The sequence below is a fragment of the Trachypithecus francoisi genome, unplaced genomic scaffold (assembly GCF_009764315.1).
Source record: "Trachypithecus francoisi isolate TF-2019V2 unplaced genomic scaffold, Tfra_2.0 Lachesis_group0, whole genome shotgun sequence".
Classification (NCBI taxonomy): Eukaryota; Metazoa; Chordata; class Mammalia; order Primates; family Cercopithecidae; genus Trachypithecus; species Trachypithecus francoisi.
In genome coordinates this window covers 165,580,617-165,606,389 of record NW_022681453.1, presented here as the reverse complement: position 1 = coordinate 165,606,389, position 25,773 = coordinate 165,580,617, and the positions used below count along the sequence as shown (strand labels likewise).

At 46.5% G+C, this 25,773-nt stretch overlaps 1 protein-coding gene and 1 long non-coding RNA gene across 14 annotated transcripts in view; one reads left to right on the top strand and one right to left on the bottom strand.

Annotated features, from left to right (window-relative positions):
- The window catches only part of TBC1D5 (TBC1 domain family member 5), a 591,323-nt gene extending 571,494 nt beyond the window's left edge, over positions 1-19,829 (top strand). For 12 of the 13 annotated variants that reach the window (XM_033212761.1, XM_033212760.1, XM_033212755.1 and 9 more), the window contains 3 exons: positions 9,166-9,245; positions 10,051-10,212; positions 15,742-19,829. In XM_033212761.1, the coding sequence (XP_033068652.1) occupies positions 9,166-9,245; positions 10,051-10,212; positions 15,742-16,035 (536 nt within the window). In that variant the 3' untranslated portion in view covers positions 16,036-19,829. The other variant, XM_033212764.1, reaches the window with a different exon arrangement.
- Positions 1,306-7,199, bottom strand: LOC117084219. The gene is made up of 3 exons (XR_004437354.1): positions 7,044-7,199; positions 2,806-2,811; positions 1,306-1,315 (listed from the first exon to the last, which is right to left on the bottom strand). It is a non-coding gene; the product is annotated as an uncharacterized LOC117084219 (long non-coding RNA).
- Positions 19,830-25,773: the final 5,944 nt, after the last annotated feature.

Sequence of the window (25,773 nt, the reverse complement as noted above, 5' to 3'; positions counted from 1 at the left end):
GGTGACCACAGTGGCCCCCAGTGGCTGCCTTGGCATTGTAGCACTCCCACGGGGGGTGGCATTCCCACTAAGGACAATCCTTACTTAGGCTCCAAGCTTTTCAGTGATGCCTTTATTCTTCTAATTCAGTAAGGAAGAGACTTTTTTGGTTAGGAATGTCTTGTTGGATTTCTTTCTTTTTTTTTTATCATACTTTAAGTTCTGGGATATATGTGCAGAACATGCAGGTTTGTTACATAGGTATACACGTGCCTAGTGGTTTGCTGCACCCATCAACCCATCATCTACTTAGGTATTTCTCCTAATGCTATCCTTCTCCTAGCCCCTCACCCCTGACAGGTACCGGTGTATGATGTTCCCCTCCCTGTGTCCATGTGCTCTCATTGTTCAACTCCCACTTATGAGTGAGAATATGCAATGTTTGGTTTTCTATTCCTGTGTTAGTTTGCTGAGAATGATGGTATCCAGCATAATATCTAAATAAGAGTTTGATCATTTCTAACAATTATACTTGGCAGCTTTGCTATGGAGGCAAGACTCTACTATAGAAGACCAAAATACACCAACTCACCAGCTTTCCCAGTTTGAAAGGGGCAAATGTCATTTCATTCATGGTAGAGCATTTAACACAACAGTAGGATGAAGTTTATATACCTGTCACATACAATAGCAACTGCTATTAGTTCCTATGTGCCACATTGAGTGCCAAGTACTTCACAAACAGTATCTCTAATCTCCCACTAAGTCTGCAAGTTGAGAGAGAGTATCCCTAGTGTACAGTGGAGGAAATTGTGACTCAGCGTGCCTTACATACTTGGTGGGAAAGTTACACAGCTAGGTAATAGCAGAACCAGGCAGGATTCAGTCCCAGCTGTGTCTGATCCTGCAGCCTATTTTCATCCTTTCATACCAGGCTGCCTCTCCATGTTCTCCAATCCCAACTTTCTTTAGCTAATGATCCAACAGCCACAAAACCCATCTACCTCATCATCTGTGGAAACAGGCTCACTACCAATTGCTTGATAGCTCAAGGACTTTGGGGCCACTACAAGCATCTCATGCTGAGGACAAGAGCATATGAGCAGGGGGAGATGAAGCCCAATATTTAAAGGCTGATGTTCATTGCCTTGGACCATGTTTACATTCTAGCTGCAGAATGGCACTTAACTTTCACTCAGTCCTCATGTCAGCAAAACTTTTACGGCCTGACATTCACAACATATATATTTCTCTTAAGCCCAGTTCAAAGAGTCTTATTTGACTAAATGATGTAATTTTAAGGCAGTCATACCCAAACTGCTGTCCTGTCTCATAGCTCCCAAATAAGGGCATGATGGCAAAACCCCAGATTATTTCATATTACCAAGGCATCAACTATGTTTCTGTTTTTATTTTTAGAAGTACATATTCTGGCAAAGGCATCTAACCATTACTGGAACTTAGAGACCTTTCAAGTTTAAAAATAGGTGTAAAGTCTCCTTTTTTGGTTGACTCTAAAGTCATAGCCGTATCACGATTATGACAGATTTTACTGGGAGGTGTCATGCTTCCATATTACTCTCTGGTGCACAGGGTGATTAAGTGCTAGGAGAGTAATATGCCAAATAGTAGAGATCAGTAAAGATTCAGAACTCTATGCCACGCTTACTCAGTTCACTTAAGATAACTATTTATTGGCCTCAAGAATTGTCTTTAGTGTAATATGCAAATTTGCCTAGTCTTACCCGTAGATTTTCCTAAGTAATGTTCCTCTCCCAGTGCTGAGTTTGGGTCTTCAGCCATTCTGGCAGCTGGATGCCAAAGAGGATCCTTGATTATATTTCTGTGCAATCTTCATTTTGCTTTTTAAGAAAATTAACTTGGCTCTTAATAGACCATCAGTGAATGTTATTTCTCTTGACCTGCCCCTACCACTTCTCAATCTAAGATCTGGTTAATCATATTAGTATCTCTTAAATCTTCATCTGGGATATATCTCACCTACATTTATTCCTTAGGGGATAAAAATCAGCCCTAATGGTAGCAGGAAGGCCCTTGCCTCACATTGGTCACTTAGCCAATTACCTGCTCTCTCATGTAAAAACAGGTTCTGGCTGGGCGTGGTGGCTCTAATCCCAGCACTTTGGGAGGCCGGGGTGGGCGGATCACGAGGTCAGGAGTTCGAGACCAGCCTGACCAACGTGGTGAAACCCTGTCTCTACTAAAAATACAAAAAATTAGCCAGGCATGGTGGCGCACGCCTGTAATCCCAGCTACTCAGGGGGCTGAGACAGGAGAATTGCTTGAACCCAGGAGGTGGAGGTTGCAGCAAGCTGAGATCATGCCACTGCACTCTGGCCTGGGTGACAGAGCGAGACTCCATCCTGGGTGACAGAGCGAGACTCCATCCCAAAAAAAAAAGGGTTCTAGGGGAATGATGAAGTAGGGAGTGGTAATCTGAAATTGAGTTCAGTGTGTATCTAAAAATTAAGTAAAATTTCAAGGTAGGGAGAGAGAGCAGGAGAGAATATACTTCTTCAGGAATACCTGCAGTGATGCATAGCTTCACATGAAGAAAACCAGGTTCTCCCCCAGAGTACTAGTGATTTCACAAACATTAGCAAGGAGCAGTGGGGTTTTAAAGTGATAGGAATACATTGAATAGAGCGCCATATTTAGAACCTGAACACCTTGAGCACCATATTTAGAGCCTGGCACCTTTGGTACCAGGTAGAACAGTGCAGTTTCAGGAAGCATTCAGTCTCTGAGCCTCATCATTGAATTATTGTCCAAGAGTGAGAGAGAAAGCAAGAGGGACCCAACAACGAGGTGCTATTGGAGGGAAGACTGCTAATGGGAAGCCGACGCTTAGATGTGGTAAGTTCGAGGGGGACTTTGAAGAAAAGGCAGGACATGTCGTTATAGGGAAGATGGGAGGGACTTCTAGAAGGGGGAATGGATTTGCAAGGACACACAAAGATACACACCATGTACTGGAGGTTGCTTGATGAATTTGATGCCTTCTCCTAGGGTTTGGACAACTATGGCACACACCCTGTGCACAGACATCCCTTTGTCAATGTTCAATAAAAGCCAGTAGTGACAAATGACAGGTCTGCCCCTCTTTCTGACTAATGGCTACCTCTTAAGCCACTGTCACACTGGGCCTGCCTCCCTTAATCCCACCTCTCTATTTTATAACAGTGAGCATAGTTCCTCTTTAGAGTCTACTACAGTCCCTTATATGAGATTGTTAAAGGTCAGGGTCACTAAATTCCTATCAGAGATGAGAAAGCCTCAAAAAACAGAATCCAGATATCTGAATATTTAAGGAATCAAAGGAGGAGGAAACATAGTAAGCAATAATAGTAATTGCAAGACAGGATGCAGAAATAGAAAACTTTGATTATCTCATCTAATCCTGCCAGCAACCTTCTGAGATGGGTATTACCCCCATCCCACTGATGGGTTTAATGACATACAGAAGATCATATCTCAAGCTTATCAAAACCCAAGCCCTTTGTTACCATTGCCAGTGCTCCAAAATGCTCTCTGGTAGAAATGATTGTACCATCTCTTTTGCGTATAGGTAACTGCCTGTTTCTGGCTGACCTCACTTCAGTCAGTTCCGCCATGGAATAAAAGGCACTATATCTCAAGGCAATCAAGTCAGTGCCAATATCCCATCCTGTGCCTCTTCATATCTCTGGTCCCTTCATCAGTGCTATACACATAATCAGGGAGCTCAGGAGTCTGAAAGATTTGAAATCTAATCCCAGTTCCACCACTTTCAAGTCGTGAGACCTCAAATAACAGACCTGGCATTTCTGGCCTTGGCTTCCTTTTCTGTAATATGTTGACGGTTCTCATCTAGAAGGGTTGCTGAGATAGTCAGTGAGGTAACGTGGCACATAGAAATGAAAAGTACTGGGTACGGAGCTTCCATAGTGGGTTAGGTGTGGTGCTAAGCACTTGACCTGTGCTGTCTCCCTGTTTCTTCACAGTCATTCTATGAGGAGGGTGCTGTTATTACCCCTCAGGCACACGGAGGTTAAATGCCTTGCCCAGTTCTACCTCTGTTAAAGCCAGATGTTCTGCTTTTGTCCCCTTTCTACTCACCCCCTCACCACCACCAAATAAGGCTTATGTTACCTTTTGCACCAGCCATTTAAAACATTTAGTTGAAAACACTTTTATTCTAGCATTGAAAAAGTTAAGTTTTTAAGAAATTGGAAAAGTGGTTTGTTTACCATTTTCATTACTCTTAGAGTTAGAGATCTATTTTTGTGGCACTGACATTCCATTAAAAATAGTGGCATCACCATGGGGTTGTTAGGTGAATGAGATTTTTGTGTGTAATTTCCACAGAAGTGGTTAGTTATGTGACATTTTCCCCTTTAGTTTCAGTGCTCCAACATTTATAATACATAATACTTAAATGTGAGGAGATTATAAAGAGTATAATCTTCCTTTTACACAGAAACAAAGAGAAAGAGCCTTTATAGCAAAATTTATTCTGCCTTTGGCTATGAGGAGAATTGTGTTTTACGTTGGAAATGTAAACATTTTAAGTCATGGAAAGAGATCATTAAGTTTTTCTACTTTTACATGCAGATGTAACTTACTTAAAACAGTAGATTTGTGACTAGGAGGTTATATATAAGTAGAATGCTTGTAAATGCTACCTTATATAGGGGAACTGTTAGGGAAAGGATTTACATGGTCAGTACTCTTAGTAAAATGTAAATTCTTGTATTAAAACATTTAACAGCCTCTGAAGGTGTCCTTTTGTTTTAATTTGGATTTACCCTGGATTTCTTAAAGTGAGCCTAGTCAGCTTAGTTGATTAAGAAAAAAGGTTTATCCCTGAAATTAAGTGAACAGTTCACTTAACCAGGGGAGATGGTCCTGGTTTTCAGGGGAGACAGTCCTGGTTTTCATCAGGTCCTAAAAGGTAGTCCTTGACTCAGTCCATAAATTAAGGCTAAAGAATTGCTAGATGAGGGTATGCTGGTGGTGATACCACAGCTCTGAGTTCTTCCCTCTTCTTGGGTGAACCCACTCTGCACTGCTTTCTGCAGCTGTCTTGCGCATCAGGCCAGAGCACTGTATTCTGCATGCAGGACAAGATTAGTAGGTTGCATTGTCTTTTATTGGAGGAACTGGATGCTTTCATCCTGTGTTATAATTAGGCAGTCTGGCTGCTGTACTAGGTCCAATATTGTCTCATCTGAACTTATGGTGAGACACCTGGCACCTGTGAATGTGACCTTATTTGGAAATGGGGTCTTTATAGATGTAGTTCAGTGAAGATAAGATCATACTAGATTAGGGCTCACCCTAATCCAGTGGCTGGTGTCCTTAAGAGGGGAAGTTCAATAACAGACATACAGGGAGAATGCTGTGTGATGATGGATGCAAAGACTGGAGCAATGCATCTACAAGCTAAGGAATGCCAAGGATTGTTGACAACCACCAGAAGCTAAGTAGAGTCAAGGAGGAATTCTCCAGAACCTTTGGAGGAAGCATAGCCCTGCCAATAGCTTGATTTCAGACTTAGCCTCCAGAACTGACAGAGAATACATTTCTGTTGTTTTAGGCCACCCAGTTTGTAGTACTCTGTTATAGCAGCTCTAGAAAATGAATACAGCTGCTAATAACATAACCTCCATCCCCCTCCAAAAAATAGACAAATCAGGAGGTTACTTTTTTTTACCACAACTAAAAGAAGCCCATAGGTAGACAGTCTAAACAGGGACAGTAGCCCCATGATGTGTTCCAGGTGCCTCCTTAAACTGTGATCCCTATCACAGCTTTTGCCTTCATCACCACTCCCCTTCTCAGCTTGCCCCTGCAAGCACCACCACTTCTACTCTTGAATAGATGAATTTGTGAGATGCTTACAGCAAAACAGGGCATGACTAGGACTTCCTGGTTCACAGGTTTTTCAGGCAATGGGGCCAAAATGATTTGGGAACATCTTGTGCAGACACTGATACTTCTGTATTGGGATGATAAATCTATGTCCCTAAACTCACATGTGCAGAAATGGTGCTCTAAAACTTCATCCCCACCAATGATAATCAAAGGCCTTGAACTTGCCAGTTAAAGGCAACACAGTCTCTTATAGACTAACCATTTTTTTCTGAGCAAGTGCCTACACTTAGTTTCTCTACTCTGTCTCTTCTCCCTGCCAAGATGGTGCCAGGGTTCTGGAATGGGCTCACATGTCTCTTTGGTGTTTGCGGAAGAGCTTCTGAGTGTCTTCTAGGTCCTTGCCTCTAAAGAGAGCTTTGTGTTCCTGTACACTTCTGGGTTTCATTTTCCACTAGAGCCACTGACTGCCCTGTATGCCCATAGACTGTGACCTAAAGGCCGTTGGTCCTTGTTGCTGCTAGCTATGGGCCCCGCCATTACACTGGGGGCTGAAGCCAGGCAATTTGGCCCCATCTTTTTGTTTTAGGATGTGTTCCACAGCAGACTATCAAAGGGGCAAGCAGGAGACAAAGGTCTGGTTAGGACAGCAGCAGAGCTTACATTGGTTTCTGCAGATTCCCCCTTTGTGCTGGCCTCTGCCCTCTGGGTATGACCTCCAGGGGCACTTTCTTTAGTTCCTTGAACCCAAGAAGCCCCCTATTCTTCCACCAAATATCCTGATGCTCCTGACTCCACTTGCTGAGCTTCCTTTGGGGCCCTGGGAGCAGTCTCCTTGCTGCCCCCACCTACCCAGTAGGAGCTGGGAAACCTGAGCCCACCTTTCAGCTCAGCAGGGACAAAATCCATTTCCATGTCCAGGCATCCAGTGCTGTGTGCCATGCTGCCTCTGCTAGCCCTCAGGCCCTCACAGCTCAACCTGAAAAGCCATAGCAGTCCTGCAAACAAAGGCATCTTTCTCAATCCTCTAAAACAGGGGTTCCCACTCCTGGGTCATGCACCAGTACGGATCCGTGGCCTGTTAGGAACTGGACTGCACAGCAGGAGGTGAGGAGCACATGAGCCAGCATTACCACCTGAGCTCCACCTCCTGTCACATCAGAGGCAGCATTAGATTCTGGTAGGATCACAACCCTATTGTGAACTGTGCGTGCAAGGGATCAAGGTTGTGTGCTCCTTGTGAGACTCTAGTGCCTGATGATCTGAGGTGGAACAGTTTCATCGCAAAACCATTTCCCCCACCATTTGTGGAAAAAAATGTGTTCCATGAAACAGTCTCTGGTACCAAAAAGGTTGGGGACTGCTGCTCTAAAAGGCCTACAGAACTGGTTCTTGTGAATTTTCTGCAGTTGCTTATTGTTAATGTCTTGTTGAGTGGATTCTATTTTGTTTTTTTATTGAGAGAGAACAAATTGTTACAGGCTTTTAAGGAAACCAAAAACATTTGCTCTCTAATTATATCTGTCATTCCATTCCCATTCAGCTTGCTTTCTTGTTTTGGAGTAGGCCATGCTAATAGCCAAAACTACAGTGAAGTTTTCTCAATAAGTAAAAGCTATTGCTTTTCTGCTACAGTATGTAAGAAGACTTATCACCCTGGTTTATGAATTTAGTCTTACTGAAGATTCTAATAAATTATCAGGCTGGAGGCATATTGATGGTATCAGTCTTTGCCCTGTCCCTTACTGGAAATACTTTTTGGAAATATTTAGAATAGTAGTGTTTTGATATGCAGGCTCCAAGCGTGTTTTTTCATGTTCATTTATTAATTCATTCCATCAGTCAGTAAATATCGTATACCTGTAATGCACCAGGCATTTATTCTGGGGGCTAGAAATAAAGCTCTGAGCAAGAACACCTTGGAGTTTATATCCTGTTAGGGGGAGATTGACAGTGAATAAACCAGCAAATACATGCATCAGACAGTGACAAGTGCTTATAAATACAGTAAAACAGATGGTATAGTAGAGACTGGAGAGTCATTTAGGGGCTTCTTTAGTCTGGGTGGGCAGGAAGGCTGCTCTGAGGAGCAGCACTGAAGCAGAAAGTTGAACAATAAAGAGAAGCCTGTGTGCATATATTTGGAGCAAGAGCCCCCAGGCCAAGGGCACAGTGCACTGACCCTGCCTCTGCCAGTGCAGGGCATTGAGCAAGTGAGGAGTGGTATATTAGCCCTAGTAGTTATATGGGGCCAAGCATGGAATCCAGGAGTCCCATAGCAACTGGAACAATCTTAAGTGAGTGACTAAGAATGTAGCATGGAAGACATTATAAGTGGGGCATTTTTTTACACCACAAAGAATAAGAAAGCAGATGTTAATGGAGGGTGAACATACTCACTGTAGTGATTCTCAAATTGGTGTATCTATCAGCATGTTTTTAAAAATGTGTTTTAATTGTGCTCCCCTCCCTTCCTCCACCAACACATTCTCTTGTACATCCCCAGGAAACTAGGCTTTCCTCCCAACCCCGGCTCCTTGGGAGAATCCTGCCTCAGAATGCCACAGTTCCTGATAGAGCTGTGTGCATCCTGCGGGCAGACGAAAGCAAGGAAGGCTAAGGACCACTGAGTGTTTAACATACCGACAGGCAAGCAACTCAGTGCAGTGCTGAGCCTGATGGTCAGAAGCTGGCTTGGTGGGTTCCTCAGATCAGGTCTGGAGAAAAGACTTCTCATGTGGCGGCTAAGTCTCCTGGAGGAGACTCCACAGACATTGTCATCTAATGACAACCTGTTGTGCCATGAGTTTGGCCTCTCATTTTTACTATTATGTTGAAATGGCAACATGTTTTACGTTATAAATCCTTAAAGACAGTTTCTTTATTAATTTCAGTCACCTGGAAGGAATTGGTCTTTAGAGAGAGGTGAGGTAACATCATTGACCCTTGAGGCTATGTAGGAAGCCCAGGCTGAAAAGCTTCCTCCTAGAGATTAGATGAATGGCCCAGGCTGTCGGCCACATCATGTCAGTAAGAGGTACCCAGATCTCTTGTTGGAAGTGAAGACACATCTGTCATGATGAGAGCACATGCATGGAATGTTGGAGGGGAGGCTGTGTGTACCAGGCCTAGTGCTGCCCTCTCCACTCAACGCTGCAGCTTCCCCATCTGCAGTTTGCAGAGCATCCTTTGTGGGAATAGTTGCTGTGAGATTTGGCAGAAAACTTCCCAAGCCTGTCTGAAGTTACGGTGTGGCAGCAGGTAGGTTATGCTCGGAGCATTGGTTATGAAATGTCATTCTTCTATTTTCAGTAAATATTCAAGATGTGATATTACAAGAAAATTTGGAAAAAGAAGATCAAATTCTGGTTTCCCTGGCAGGATTAAAACAGGTATGTACATTGCTCTGACACTATTTGTGTCCCTCCTGCTGTGGGGAGGGACTCCCAGGGCATGTAGCACCATGATGTTAGAGCCAGCATCCCCCTAACCCTTATTTCTTCCCAGACAGAGCCCCCTCTGCATCTCCACTTCTTTATGCCCCCTGTTCCTTCTAACGATTATATCTGACCCACACTGGTTTTCCATTTTCCACTCCTCTCCTTCCTCTTACCAAACCCGTTCTATTTGTTCCTTACCCCAAGCTAGTGTGGGTAGACCAGCATCATATTCAGTCATTCATCCATGGATTCATGAATGTCTTTGGAGCACAAGTCATAATTAATACCTACAGCAGGCCTTAGACCCTCAAGGACCACATTGACCCAAGCCTCGAAGATCTAAATGAAACATAAATGTCAGTGAAAAAGAGTATGCTGTTTCCAGATGCCTACCTATGCTATGAACAGTCCAGCTCAGGTGGAGCCACGTTAGTGAGCAAGCTGTGCAGTGGGGGTGGATGTGGAGGCAAATTATGCTTCCTGTTTTAAGATAGTGTTAAGTGTGTGACTCCCATATGTGACCCTGTGAGAACCTGGCTATTAAATGTCCTGACATTTTTCTTACTCACTGCTAAGCCAGCAGCTTTGATAAAATTAGATTTTTTCTCATTATTTATTTCTTATAGTAAAATACTAATATTCATACTATTAAAAATGATTGATGACAAGGCTAGTTTAAATGTCTGAGAGATTTAGCTAGCATCTGAAAACAAACTCATCCATTTTATTCATTTATTTTCTTCTTCTTTGAACATAGATCAAAGACATTCTAAAAGGTTCCCTGCGTTTTAACCAGAGCCAGCTAGAGGCCGAAGAGAACGAACAGATCACCATCGCGGACAACCACTACTGCTCCAGTGGCCAGGGCCAGGGCCGAGGCCAGGGCCAGAGCGATCAAATGTCTGGGGTCATTAAACAGGTACAGAAGCTCTGATGCACATGTTACATTAACTCAAAGGGAGCACAGTCACATAAGTTCCTCAGAGTTAAGAATCATATAAACCCTATCAAAGTTACTTCAAATTATCATGTGTGAAGTTCAGCTGTGGAGGTGCTGTGTAGAGCTGTGCAGCCTGTGCACTCTGTGCTGCAGGGGGTGCCATTCACAATGATACTGATGAGAAAAGTGTCTCCTAGAGTCATGCGGTAAGTGCCCTACAAACCTGTATGCAGCAGTGTTGCCTGAGCCTCCTGCCATGCCCATTCTGTGGGATGGGAAAGCTGGATCTCCGTCTCAGTTGTCAGTTGCCTCCAGTTGATGCCTCTTTTCCCCTTTAGGAAGTACTGTCTATGCTTTCCTAATGCTCTCTCGAGTGGATTTCACTTTGCTAGAACCTTTTTTGCCAAACTTACTTTCTTGCTGCCTTCGTGGGGAGGGACTTCTCATTAATGTCTGCCATCTGGGGCAGGGGTCTGTAAAGGGCTACAGAGTAAGTATTTCAGGATTTGCAGGCAACATACGGTCATCTGTGTCACATATTCATTGTTTTTTTGTGTGTGTGTGTGTGTTTGTATCTTGTTTTTGCTTTATCACAACCCTTTAAAAATATATAAACCATGCTCAGCTTGGGGGTCATCCAAAAACAGGCCACAGGCTGGATTTGGCCCTAGTTTGCTGACCCCTACTCTCAGATGTCGACATTGTATATCATTTGTTTTAACATAGAACCACAGAATTTCCCAGCTACAAAGGATCTTCCTACAGCTTCCTTACGTGCCTAGTCCTGCCTGCTCATTTGACCAGTGAGAAAATGAAGGTCAGAGAGACACACACAGGCTCCAAGGCCAGAGGCACTTAGCCTGCCAGGCATTATGTTTTCAGAAACCCTGCCCCAACCCAGTAAGCTTCAGTCCCACCATGCTGCCTTGCTGTCCGTTATCCGATAAGACAAAGAGATTGTTCATTTCCCACCTATATTTTAAATTATTAATAATATTTTTTAAATCAGCTTACAAATTTTCATCTTGGAAAATGAACATTAGCAAAATATTATCTAAGTCACTTTCTCAAAAACTAGCATTCAGACACTTGTAAATTATTTATTTTTTGTGTGATTTTAAAACAGCAAAATGACATTTGAGTGGGAATGTTTTTCAGTTTTAAGGGTGCTCTTCCAGAAGAGAGACTCCGTGGGTGACTTCCTCTTGAGGCCGTATGAAATGTTCATGGAGTGTTTTGGCTCTGCATTTGTAGCCACATGAATGCGACAGTGATACTGCCAGTTTAATTTCATTCGTTTCTTCACAGATTCTCCTTCCTTGCACAGATGTTTTATTTTCCAATAATCATTTACTTATTCAAATATTACTGAGTGTAGGCCCAGCCACAATGCATTTATAATTGAAAATTTTATTTAAAACTTTAGCATAATTTTTTAGTTGAATGTGTCAGTTTGCTACAGGAAAAAGATATTTTAAAATCACTAATGAATTTGTTAAATTTAAAACTTAATGATTATACTTTGCAGTTGTCATCCCTGGTTTCTGTATTTGTAAGAACCTACCAATGACCACTGCTGCCCCAGTGGACCCCGCCGTACGTACCCAAGATAAGCTAGCCATGAGGTGTGTCTGTGTGGATGAAACTGCACCCTCGTTCTGGCAGGGCCCCATCACGTGCAGCATCCAAGAGACACGGCACCTCTGCGTGTGCTTCTGAGACACAGTCAGCCCTTCCTAGGGCTGAAGACCCCACAAGTGAAAATAAAATGGCTTATCTTCTCTACCTCTTCTCTGCCATGGCCCTTCCCCATAGCTGTTAGCAGTTTATACAAAGCCAGTACTCCTGAAAAAGGTTTTACTGAAGAAGAGAGAAACAGAGAAGCAGTGCTCTCCTCTCTCCTTCAGGGAAATCTTGAGATTTCTTGAGAGAATTCCTGAATTCAAGCAAGCAAGTCAGAAAGAAGCCAAGTGCATGGGGCCTTCCACTGCAAAGCCCAAGGATCTGGGCTAGGCTGATAAAGGCCCAGGGGGTCTACCAGGCATGAGATAGCTGCCAAGTACCCACCTTCTTCCTGCAGGAGCTAACTCATCAGTGCTTGGAGCTGGCTAGGTTTTCCTCCTCACTGCTTGTGGGAAGAGGGACAGAGGGCTATGGACAGGCTACACCCAGGAACATGCGTCCCAAGAGAGCCAAGTGGGAGTTCTGAAGGCTTCCAGGGCCTGCTATGCCAGGAACTGGTTTTACTGTCCAAGACTATGGGATATATCCCCTGCTCTCATGAGCTCCCAGTTATGGAGGGCCAGGGCCTAGGGGAGCAGTGCTAGGCAGGTTCTTGACGCATTGGAGATGTAAGCACCACATGTTGGGTTTGTAATGGGTTGTGTCATAGCACATTCCTGACTTAGGGATGGGTTTTCGTTGCTTTCTTGGTTAATCAGTAAATAATGTCTAAAAGATAGTGCAGAAGGACCAGGCTCCCCTGCCTAGTGACACATGGCTCATGGTCCTCCTGCCGATGCCCTTCCTCAAAAGCAACTGTGAAAGTGTTCTTCCTTTGTGGGAATTCACATGCCCTGCTCCTCACTGTAAGGTTGGTGTGATATGGCTCATAGTGTTCTTTCTGTTTGGTTTGCAAATCTTACCTCCAGCTCTGAAAACAGCAGTCTTGTGAAATTGTGTTCTATAGAGTGAGAAGAGCTACACGCTCTCCCTCCCTTCTCAGCATCTATCCTCACACATTCCTTTGGGAAGTATTTGATGAACTAACTCAAATCAACTACAGTAGAAGGCAGACTTTGTGGGACCCTGGATCCATTAGTCAGCCAGCGCATCACTTGCCCTTTTGGTACTTGGGTCCCCTGTTTTAATCCACATATTGTCCACTATTATAGCCACCAGCCACATAGCTATTTAAATTTAAATGCGCTGAATTTCAATAGAATTAAAAATTCAGTTCCTCAGTCACACTAGCCACTTTTCAAGTGTTTGGTATCCACCTGTGGCTAGGGGCTGCTGTATTGAGTAGCACAGATAGAGAACATTTCCATCATCGTGGAAAATGTCTGTTGAACAGTGCTGGTCTATAGTTGGGCTCACCTGCTTCTACAACCATCCTAAACTCAAGCTATGAAATGGGGTAGGACTGGGAAGATGGCAGAAAGTGGGTAAGAGGGATATGTGTTGTGATGATCCTGGCTAGTTTTAGGCAGGACTGACAGGTTGAAAACTCTTCTAATTGTGTAAGACTTACCCATATCTGGTAAAAAGAGAGGATTGACCTAGGGATTTACAACACTTCTGTAAATGTTATAAATGGCACCAGATAGCAGTTAAAGCTGCTAGAGAAGTCCATAAAGAAGTCAGCTCTGCATCTAGAAAAAAATTATAGGTGGGAGTCCAGAAGAGTGGGGTCTTTTTTTGTACCTTGTGACATTGGCCAAGCTATCAGGTCTCCTATCTGGGCTTGTTTGCTTGATCTGTAATGCAAAGGGGCAAGGAGGGGGTCAATAAAAGAAAATGCGTGCTAAGGACCTGTCAGCTCTTAACTTGCTTTGTCTATGAAGGCAGCCTGTGACCTTCATCTAGGAATTGGGGAAGCATGCCAAATAACTAGAGTAATGGTAGAAACTATCTTTACTTTTACTCATGGGCTTTGAAAAGTATTTCTCCACTTCAGAATCTTACTGACATCTTTACTGTAAGCTAAAGGAGAATAAGTGATCTCAGTATCTCTGAAGCAGAGGCACCACTCTAAAAACTAGGCCCTGCTAAACATGCTCTTCTATTTTCAACCTAGGATAAGCTCCACCAAGTAGCATTCCAGCCCTGTGTTGTGGTGAGAGGTCAAGATTTTCACAGTTTACAGTGCAGGACAACTGTCCTATGAACAAAGTGTCTACACTCTGGAAGAAGTCAAACCCAAGGCCTCTGTTGATTCCCCAGCAGCTTTCAGTGCACTCCCCAAAGGCAGCACGGCTCTCACCAGGTGCACCTTATATAGAGACAGTCACGGGGAAGAGATTTGAGTTCTTTTCCTCCAACTGAGAAAAAAGACAGTCCTTCTCTACCCAACAGCTCCAGTGCCATTTGAGATCACATGCCCTGCTACCAGACTACCGTGTGCTACGTTTTTCTTCACTTGTGTAGGAGTTAATGTGTTGATAGAATGTTAGCAGCTTTAGAACCTGAGATGAAGAACCTCAAGGCCTATTGCAGCTCTGTGATCTTAAAGGCCAATTTTGTTTATGTTCTCCAACTGAATATCCTAAAGGTTGGTGAATCATTAGAGGTGGAAGGTTCCCCAGCCATTATTTAGCCACTTGCCCCCTACATCACTGAGGAGGACGTGAGATTTAGAGAGGGGCCTGTCAGTCAGGGCTCAAGGCCAGATTTCCCTGAGAGCTGTTACTCACTCCCCTTCTTGGCTGTGCACACAGCCCACGGATGGCCGAGGCCATGCCAGTCTGGAGGCCCAAGGACTCAGGAGACACTTCCAGTCAGGGGTCTCCATATATCTCATTAGACTGGAGACCCCAGCCCGAGACTCCACCCATGCAGTGGGGAGGGTAGGCCGGCAGGGTGAGGGAGGCAGGTGTGGGCACTACATCACCTTACAGCACCACTGGGTGAGGTGTTCTTTCTGCCAGGCTGGCACTGGATGTCCTTGGTCAAACTATGGCTTTGCTAACCCAAAACCTTTACCTGTGTTCGTGGATGTTAACTTTATTAAGTTAAAAAATAAAAAGCTACCCATAATTGCTTAGAAAGAAAAGAAAATAATTGTTGAGTAAAGCAATTCTATCTCTATACTTTTTGCCATTATACTTTGCAATTGCCATTCTTGGTCTTCCCATTCATAGAACCTAGTGGTTACCACCATTGCTCCAGGAGACCCCCATGTGCATACCCAAGATGAGCTAGCAATGAGATCTATATGAGATGAAATACATTAGGCCTTCTGAAAGCTATCCTTCTAGCCAGTAATAAAATCACTCCAGATCTGGCAGCTCACATTAGGGAGCCAGCAGCTGCCCATGTCATCTCACTCTATCATGACAACACATTAGGAGGAAGACACTTGTCTTTATCCCTGTTTCACAGATGAAAGTTAAAGTTCAAGAAGGATGGGTGATTTGTGTGGCAGGGTCCCACATGAGGCTGGTAGGGATTCTGTCTGCAACCTATTGGCCAGCTCCTGAACCTGGGCTCTCCCCAGCAGCACAGGCTCTGCCTCCATCTGAAGCTTGTCAAACAGGAGCTTTACTTTGTTCCCCCAGGGAAGCCAGCATTTGGCTTTGGAGGGGCTTACAAGATGCTGCTGGCACCGCACCACTGGTAAATGCGTGGGCTTCGGGGCAGCAGGTCAAACACTGCGTCTTTCAAGATCGAATGTAGGCTGAGGTGGCCTAGCTTTCCACAGCGCGTCCCCCAGTTCACAGGGCCTTCCACTCAGTTCTTTGCCAGTTTCTTCTTTCATCCACCTGTACTTCTGACTGCACTTCACAGGCCTCTTCAGAAACGCCAGGGTGCACCGATAGAGGGAGTTCCGATGACTTCATCCTGATTTCCAAAGAAGATGATGGGAGCAGTGCCAGGGGCTCCTTCTCTGGCCAGGCCCAGCCTCTTCGCACCCTCAGAAGCTCCTCTGGGAAAAGCCAGGCCCTAGCCTGCTCCCCACTGGTGTTCTCAGATCCGCTGATGGGCCCAGCCTCAGCTTCCTCCAGCAACCCCAGCTCCAGCCCTGATGACGACAGTAGCAAGGACTCTGGCTTCACCATTGTCAGTCCCCTGGACATCTGACCACAGTGCCCAGTCCTGCCCCACAGGGATCCAGCCACCCTTTAGTGGCTCCAAGGCCAGAATGAGGCTCGCCCAGTGGAGACCCTTCTGAAACCACTCCTTCCTTCCCGGCATGCATTTGGCATTGGTCCAGCCCTTTGAAACCCTTTAGAGAGAAGCATATATGGCCACAAAGCACACAGGCTTAGATTTGCCAAATGCAGACAGGGCTTTCTGGGCCCTTACCTAACCCCTACCCGACTCTTGCTCTGAGTTAGAGCTGAGTTACATACCCAGTATCACACTCACAGTTAGAAAAGTAGAAACACTTTTCCTCTGTCCCTTCTTCCCAGCCAAGAATGTGTGGCAACTCCATCAGTTATACTTAGAAGGAGGAGAAATAGTTATTTTCCTATCTTCTGTCCCTCAAAGCATCAGACATAGGAAAACTGGTTTATACCAAGAAAGCTTCCTCTGTGGAAATCTGTCTCAGCCTACTTTATTCCTGCATTGGGAAGCCATATCGCAGATCTAAATGCAATAGAATGAACTAGAACTAGTGGATTCCAGGGCTGGGGGGAAAAAAACAAACTCATTACTGACCTCTCAAAGTTATAATGATCTCTGCAAACAGGGTCTAAACTTAGGAATCATATTTAGGTGTGATGTAGCATTAGATTTTTTTTTTTTTTTGATGTATTAAAGAATGCATCTCCAATCCTTAGGCCATCAATGTCCCTCCTTAAACAATTGTATTTCACCTTTTAGAATCTTTCATAGCCAGAAAACAAGGTTACTATAAGCCAGTTTTTGCTGCACTGATTTCAAAAGATATAAGAATATTACTATCCTTCAGATGGAAAATGTGACCTTGACTTTATCTTTATCATCTTTCAGTTTTCTAGTCAAGTTTCTCTGGTTTCAGAGCTGTATATATACCTTTCAACTGAGGAGTAAAGGGGAAAACCCAAGTTCGTTCCCACCCAAAGTCAGAATTCCTCATTGGCCTTAAAGTAGCAGTCATAAGACTTAGAGAATTGGACCTAGAGTCCCTTCTGTGGGGAATAAGGATACCTAGAGAACATTCCAGATGCCAAGAGGATACAGGATTTCTGCACAACCCCTTCCCTTCTTAGAAGTCAAATGTAGGAACTGCAGGGCCTGTGCTCATCTGTGAACTGTGCATCCTGGGCACCACTGCTAGGACCGGGTCTGACATGCCAGTGCCTTCCTGGCTCAGCACAGAGACTCTCCCCCGTCAGTCAGCACCTTAGGAAACCATGATGGGCACAGCATCACATGAGTTGTTTCTCTCTTTAAAGAAGATTCCCTGGAAAGGATGCTTTTCCTCTCCTTTGCCTGCGCAGGAATTCTAACAGGAATGGGTGAGGATGGCAGAGGGACACAGTGCCTGTCTCGCGCCATCAGGGAGAGCAGCCACACCAGGGATGACTGACTCTTTGAGCCTGTCCTCAGAGGATGGTGAGGCAGCTGGGCAGTGGAGGCCTTCATGGTAACAAATGAAAGCTCAGTATAGAGGAACAGATACTGTTTACTTACCCCCTACTGCTCACCTTATATATCTGTATAGACAAATGTGATAATGACATGATTTCCCACCTGCCCTCCAAGAAAATGGTGACTCACTCTCAAGTCAGCTACTGCAGAGAGGGTTCTCATTAGCTTTGCAGTTTGCTCTTAAACTCTAGCAGGGAAATCTCCTCTTACCACATCAGCATGTAAGGTGAATAATAACTCTGGTTTTGCCAGACAACAGGTTGTCTGGCCTTCAACCACTGGGCAGTTGCCTGGCAGGTGCACACAGTAGCTCCCTGGCTTCTGGCTCTGAGTGTTCCTCTCAGCACCTCTGAGTAAGTTGCTGCCAAGCACATACCCCTATGACAACACTTTGTAAGCCACGGGGCCCCCATACAGTGAGTGGCCTTGCAACTGTGCAGGGTTGCCATTGGTCACTTTCGCACCTTGGGAAGGTGTCAGTGTTTTCAGTTCTCAAGTAAGAGGTGTAGAACTGTTCCCGCCAGGGCTCTGGGACTGACTGGAAAGGACCACAAAGCTGGTCATCCCTGGGCAGCTGGGCCACTGTCACCTGCTGACCTCTAGTATTTCCTTTACCCTAGAGCTAGAGTCATGATAGCTGAGGTCACTGGCCCTGCAAGAGTCACTAGGCACCCACCATGCCAATAAGGCTCTCCGCTGGCTCCCTGCAGTTGGCTGGGTGTTTAATAGTCACTGAAAACTCCCAGCCCTGCTGCACACTAGAGGCAGGTTCTCTTGGTCCTCTCTATCCTGCGCTGCTATGTTGGTGGCATGTGAGGACCAATGGGTTCACTGAGAGATATTGCTTCTGTGTCCCCCAAAAAGCTCACGCCCTCTTTGGAGAGAGACATACAAGAACAGTAGGTCATGGGCAGTACCAGCCTCAAATTCCCACAGGCTCATACTCAGACAATTGTATTACTGCCTTTTGTTTTTTAAGTGTTTTTTTTTATTCTTCATAGTTGAGTATTATTTGCAATTTTATTAGTTACAGTGCTATTAAAGAATATGTGTTCCTTTTATTATTTTGTCAAATACTTATGTTTACTTGCACATTTTTAAAATATTGAATATATTGTGTTTTGTTAACAAATGTAGTAATCAGTGGAACTCTTATGTTTTGATTATTAGCAGTTAAATACATTTTGTATACATGAAGCTTAGATTAATTCCCATGATCATCTCCTTTTTTTATATATGCCCCATGTGTTCTATGCATTCCTTTTTGATCAGATTGGAATTTGAGGTAAACTTTAGCTTTGTACGTTACGTGTGAGAGTTACAGACTAGCAAGTCTAATTACTTTGCCTTACGTTGAGTGTATGCCACAGGGTCAGATAACACGTTAAACATTTAGTTACACTGGATTACTCTGCCAAAGCTGACCTCCTGCTGATGTTCAGAGGTAACTGCAATCGGAAAAGAAATAACATCACTGCAGAAAGAATGTGACTCTAAAAATAAACCAGGACCTCCCTGTGATTTGCCTTGTCTGCAGATGACCGATGGACTCTTGTGTGTCAGCCCTGGGGTTGCTAAGGAAGCTGCCTTAGGGAGTTGGGGGTTAGTTGCCGCTCTCGACGGGAATGCCTCCTCCACTTCGTCAGAGATGCTGAACACATAGCGAACTCTGTGGCAGTCATGATGGCCTCCTAATAATAACCTGTCAGAGTTGATGCACATTATTTTTGTGGTTTTTTTTTGTTTGTTTTTTAAGAAACTGCCCCAAGGGTTCATTATAGAACAGGAGTGTGTATGGAGGACTTAGGTCCCCACATAGAGTGGCCGTTCTGTGGCGGTTACAACCAATTCCATCCCTCCTTTCCTGCGGACACACACCCGGCCCCTGGCCCCTGCCCTGTGTGTCCAGAGGAGGGGCACTGGGGAGGCTGTGGAGCAGAGAGAAGAGGCCGGATGCATTGAGGATGGCACCTGGCAAGCCAGGCTTCCTTCTCAAAGGCCAGACTGCTTTCTCAGTGTTACTTTCTAAAGCTCTCTTTTTATGGTGTTAAAAAGATGTATAAAGTTGGTATAAACAGGCTTGAGACTACTTTGATGTACAAGCTGTCATAGCAGTTTTTCTTACAGTGGCACAATTCATTTGATTGATGGAATATGCAGTGATGCCATTTATGTCCTATCGCTTTTTTCTCATCCATCTTTATGCTATAACTCATATTGATTTAAGAAATGATTTCTCCTTTTGGCAAAGCGATCCCATTCAATATGGTTATAATAAAAGACTAATGTGAAACTGAGACTGTAGCTTGACTTATTTCAGGCCATGCGTGGGGTCACAAGGTGCTGATCAGGCCCGGCCCAGAGGAGTCCCTCGGAGTGCATCATCAGGCAGGGAGTGGACGATGGAACCGTGTCCCAGCCCCAGCACTGTGGTCCAGCCTCACTGCACCACGGGGCAGGTCCTAGACCTGGCCCAGGGCTCACACCCAACTCTGACATACCCTTCCTAACTTGGGCTAGTTTCTTAACTTCTGGGGCCTCAGTTTCCTTATCCGCAAACGGAAGATAATAGTAGCCACCTAGCTCATAGGGTGTGGTGGGGATTGAAGAGGATAACAACTGAAAGTACTTAGCACAGAGCCTGACGTACCATGAAATGCCTGACAGTTTCAAAGATGATGCTTAATTCTGGAAGAGCCCCTGGAGGTCATGTAGTCCTACCCCCACCATTGACAGCCAGGACCTCAGAGGCTGCTGAGAGGCCCGGGTCCCACCCTTAGGCAGCCCTGCTCAGCCCACTGGTCCAAGAGACCATTTTAGGGGCGGCCCCAATGGCTTGCTATCCATCAGCACAAGGTTTGCCATGGTAGCCACACTTCCACCAATCCAGGGGGGATTGGTGAAAAGGCCACAGGTGAGGATGGGGGAAAGATAAGTATACTCTTAAGTGACAAACTAGAAGGGATGGGGAGGGGGATCTCTATAGCTTAGGCAGAGCCCTGATGCCAGTGGCAGCTTAAAATTTGCACCTGGGTCCATCTCTAGCCTGGGCCTCTGTCCCCAGCCCAGCTAGCAAGTAGCTTTTCTTCTTATGGGCACAGCCCCTCCCCACAGGTTCTACCATCAAAAAGTTGGAGGGCCTGGTACACTCCTCAGATGGCTTATGCTAGTGAGGGTGACCCCGGCTTCCTCAGACCAGTGACAGCCACATATGCACTGGTATCCCCCACTGGCCTCCAGGAGTGCCTCACCCATGTCCCTTGGGTGTGACCACTTCATTGCTTCTGAAACCTCCTCCTGCCCTCCCTGCACCTCTCCACCTGAGGTTGGGCTCCTGGCCCTAGAAAGTTGCTAGCAAGTGTGAGGGAATGCCGTCTCCTGGGAGCAGCTCTCAGCCAAAGGCTGAGGAGTCAGGGCATAACGACCCAGGCCCCTAGCCCCTGGGTGGAGCCACCCTGGTGTGAGTGCTGGTGGCTTCCCAGGGCTTCCCTGCAGGGTTAAGCTCCAGTTGCTCTCGAATCTTCTCTCAGGGTCAGCTTCTTGGAGAACTCAAGCTAAGGCACCCTAGACACCCTTCTTCCTGAGCCCCTTCTCCAGGCAGAAGGGTTGTCCTTGGCTCACCCACTACGAAGGCCGGGGGTGAGTGGGAAGGAGTGCAGTTGTCAGGTGGGCCCAGAGTCCTCACAGATGAGGGCTGTGCTGAGAGGCTGCTGCCCCGGTGTCTGTGGTTCTTCAAGGGCCAGGGCAGGCCCTCCGTGTGAGTTCTTGCTCCCAGGCCTTGCCGAGTTGCCCCCCTGACAAGTGCACATTACCCACAGCTGGTCAGGCCCTGCTGGAAGAGCTGCTGAGGCTCCTTTCCATTGAGTAGTTTGCCTCTGCCACAGCCAGCATTCTTAGCCTTTTAAGGACATGTGTGCATCACCGGTAACTTCTGGGCTCTGAGCAGCATATCTGTTGGTGAGAGGGGACAGATGACACCAACCCAGAGGGCCCATTCAACATTGGGCCACTTGTTCCTCCAGCAGATGTGATTGGACACCCTCAAAGTGTGAGGCTGCACACGTGCTGGGGACACACAAAATGCCCCTCAGATTGCCAGGAGTGGCTGGAAGAGACTTGTTTCTATATTAGGAACAAACACTGAAAAAACAAAAATACTAAGGTAGCCCAGAGGAAATCCTCTATGCAGCCTGGGAGGGGTTCCAGGAGACCACAGAGGTGAGTGGGGCCCAGCGTGAGCCTGCCGCCTGCCCTCTGTGGTGGGGCACTCCCACTTCCTGCTCAACAAATGGTAGAAACCGAGTTGAGGGGTGGACTTAACAGCAGCCAGGCAGTTGCATTTTCCCACAGGCACTTGCAGTAATGGGGATGGCCCCTCACGAAGGACTTGATGCTGCCCAGCCATTCAGTGATAACCACCAGAGAGTGCACAGGCTGTGCCAGCTGTGGAGCCCCAGAAGGGTCCCGAGGGCATGCCACCGACCCATCATCTGGGCTTAACTCCAGCAGCTGCCTGGCAGCAGGAGCCCCTCCCATGTGTCAGACTCAGAAAAGTGAAGGGATATTTAACAAGGTGTAAGTATAACTGAAAGGGTGATGGGACTGCAGCGGATGTCACCCCCAGTCCCCCCCAGAGTGCTGTGAAGGGCAGGACAACCGACAAAGGCCATGTTGTAAAGAGATCATCGTTCACTGCCTTTCTGACAACATGCTCGGCCCTCAACATCCCTACCTCCTGCCCTCAGCTCTGCCCCTGGTCCTGAGCTACCCAGCTGTCAATGCCAGGGCCCAGTGGTCTATGCACAGCTTCCTGGCCCTTGGACCATCCCACAGCTTGGTCGGACCCTTTCTTATCCCACCACAGAGAAGGCCTTGTTCCCACTTTGAGGTCTGGCCAGTGGCCTTGTTCCTCTGACGCCAGCTCACCTCCTCACCCCTTCTCCTGGAAGCAGATACCACCAAGAGTCCCTCTGAACCCTCAGGATGACAGGTGGTTCCCTGACCACCACATTCCCACAGGGCTGTGCTCTAGCCCCACTGGCGTCCCTTCTGCCCAAGGCTGAACACCTGCCCTTTCTTCTGCCCACGACACCTCTCCCTGCCATCCAGGTTACAGGGGTGAATGCTAGCTTCAGTGGCCAACCTGCTCTTTAGTGAGGCTCCACCAGACTCCTGCGCATGGAACTGCTTCCCAAAGTCCTATTATATTTTGCTTTGTGTCACAGAGCAAGAGTTTATGATGTTTACGGCTTGTGTGGGGCAGGGATTCAGGTAGGGCACAGTGGGGATGATTTGTCATTGGTACCCCTGTTATCTGGGTCTTTGGAAGACTCGAAGGCTGGTCTTTCACTAAGATGTCCAATGGTTGATGCTGAGACCTTAACTTGGGCTGTCAGCCGGAGCACCTACATGCAGCGTGGGCTTTTTTGCAGAATGGTGGCTGGGATCCAAGAACGAGTATCTGAGGGGAAGGCAGGTAGGTGGAAGCCATTTCACCTTTTATGACTGGCCTCAGAAGGCGCACCAGTTCTGCCACATTCTCTTCATCAGGGTAGTCACAAGAAGCATCAATTCTGCCACATTCTATTCATCAAGGTAGTCCCAAGCCCACGCAGATTCAAGGGGAGTGAAAATCAATAGCACTTCTTGATGGGGAGGGTAATATTCCAGAAGCACATGTGGGACTGGAAGTGCTACGGCCACTTTTGGAGACTATAATCTGCCATGCACATTGCAGGCTTCTGCAGGGTAGCAGGAGTGAGGCCTCAGTCATCCGGTGGTAGACTAAGGCTGCTCCAGCCATTCTAGGGAGCTTACAGGCCCCATTCAAACCCTGCAATATGTGTAGCTGCTCACTCCTCTCCTCCAGGAAACCTTAGGTATGTTTTTAAAGCATACCCAAAAACTCTTTGACACCACTCCCATCAAGAGGCCCTTGAATCTTGGCTCTGTGACTTCTCAACCAGTAGAATATGGAGGACATGATGCAGCTTCAGATGGGAACTACTTCTTGTCTCTTGGTACATTCACACTTGGAACCTGGCCACCATGCTGCAAGGAAGCCCAAGCAGCTCTGTGGAGAGGAACCAACAGTCAATAACAACTTACAATACCATCTTGGAAGTGAATCCTTTGGCCTCAACGTCACTGTGCAGAGCAGAGACAAGCTATACCCATCAAACCCTTCCCAAAGTACAAAATTGTGAGCAAACTAAATGATTGTTTTAAGCTACTAAATTTTGGGGAAGGTCATTATGCAGTAGTGGCTATTTCCTGATACTTTGACTAGCAGGACCCATCTCTTGTAAACTCTACCATCTTAGGACTGTACACGTTCTCCAGGCCTCTGTCCTACCTCCCTGCCTTCTGCTGAATGTATTCATGTCCAAGTCCAGATTCTGCATTTCTTATCTTGAAAAGAGGGACTCTGAGCCTTAGCTATTTATTCACCCATATTTATGAGCATCTGCCATGTGCCAAACACTGTGCTGGGGGCTGGAGACATGCAGTGAACAAGATGGATAAGATGCCTGTCCTCAGGGAGCTTGCAATTCAGTGGGATAGAAAGGCAATGCCCAGTAAATGAATGAATGAGATAATTTCAGATGGGAAGGATGTGGCAGAGACCCTTCAGGAAGTCCCAGTTCCCTTTCCCCCTGGGGAGGGACACAACTAGACCAGCCTCCCTTGAAGGGACTGAGCTCGGGCCACTGGAGTGTGAGGGGTGAATATGAGTATGTAGAGGAGGAGGAGATGAGTAGATGACTATGGGAGCCCAGAACGGTGGGGTGGGGGAGAGCATGGAAACCTCCTCCTCCCCAGATCTTGAGGACCAGCCGGTATCAGGTTTTACCTAAACCTCTTTGTCGTTCTTTGCTTTCATTCCCATAAACATTGCGCCTCCCACAAACATCACCCCTGGGGAAAGAGTCATAATCAACTCTGATCAAATCCCTGGCTGCTTACAGGTTGGGGAAAGATAGAAGCCAGTGTCACTTAGAACCAACCCCAATTCATTCAGAGATACTAGTGTCCATCAGACACCAGTGCCCGGAGCCCTGCCTGCCTGACTCCACCCTCAAAATGCCAGGGGTCCATCTAGCCCACTGTCAGTCAATCAAGAGGGGACTATGAGCAAGACAAGCAAACTTAGGGAGCCTCCATTTCCCCATCATTAATATTGGGGGGTGGGGCTGGGGCAAATGCCTAGCTTGGCCACCTTGCAGGAGTGTTGCAAGGGGATTAAGCCTGTCAAACTCCAGGCCCTGGGTCTGGCTGTCACCCATGTTAACTCCTCCCAGTCTCCCCATGGGGGCTGGCGATGGGGAAGGCAAAGGCTTGGGCTGATGTGGCCACATGTATGCAGACAGCCCCGAAGCTCTGCCCCTCAGGACTTCCCCTCCCCCAGCACCTGAATGGCAGGATTTGGGTGGCTTCCAACTCCTGGAAGTGACAAGCTCTGCATGATCGCAGCAGCCTCTGTGCTTCCATCTACCGTGCAGCATCAGCACCAGGGACCAAACTCACCCTGTCACAAAATATGGAGGCATGTTCCTGGGCATGTGTGTGACTCACCCAGCATCATAGCAATGGTGTGTGGCAAGGCTGCCACTGGGTTTCTGAGAATCCTGCACCTCAGAGATTCAGAGAAACTCAGACTTTCAGAGAAAGTCTGTCCTGTCCGCTGTCAGCAGAGGCGTTAACCACAGAACTTGCAGTGGGAGCCCCGAGAACTAGCTCAGCAAGGCCAGGCAGAGTTTACCCTTCCTGTCCCTGAGCTGCTCTGGGGCTGGAGGCTGCAGGAAGCAGAGCCAGATGTTAGCTCTGTCCCCTGGTGGCAATGTGGATGTGGCAGAGATAGGTGAGAGACGTGCCTGCTGGAGTCGAACTGGGGATCCCCTTTGCTGGATTCCATGGGAACAAAGCAGATCCAGGCCTCATGTTATCACCCTTCCTGCGTAGGCTGGGTTTGGTCCCAGCTGGTCCAGGAGACAGTGGGTAGGCCCCACTCTCTCTGACACTCCATCTGAAAAATAAGGAGCTGGCTTTCTTTTTCTTTTTTTTTTTTTTTTTTTGAGACGGATCCTCGCTCTGTTGCCCAGGCTGGAGTGCAGTGGCATGATCTCAACTCACTGCAACCTCCGCCTCCTGGGTTTCAAGCAATTCTCCCACCTCAGCCTCCTGACTAGCTGGGATTATAGGCACCCACCACCACACCTGGCTAATTTCTTTGTATTTTCA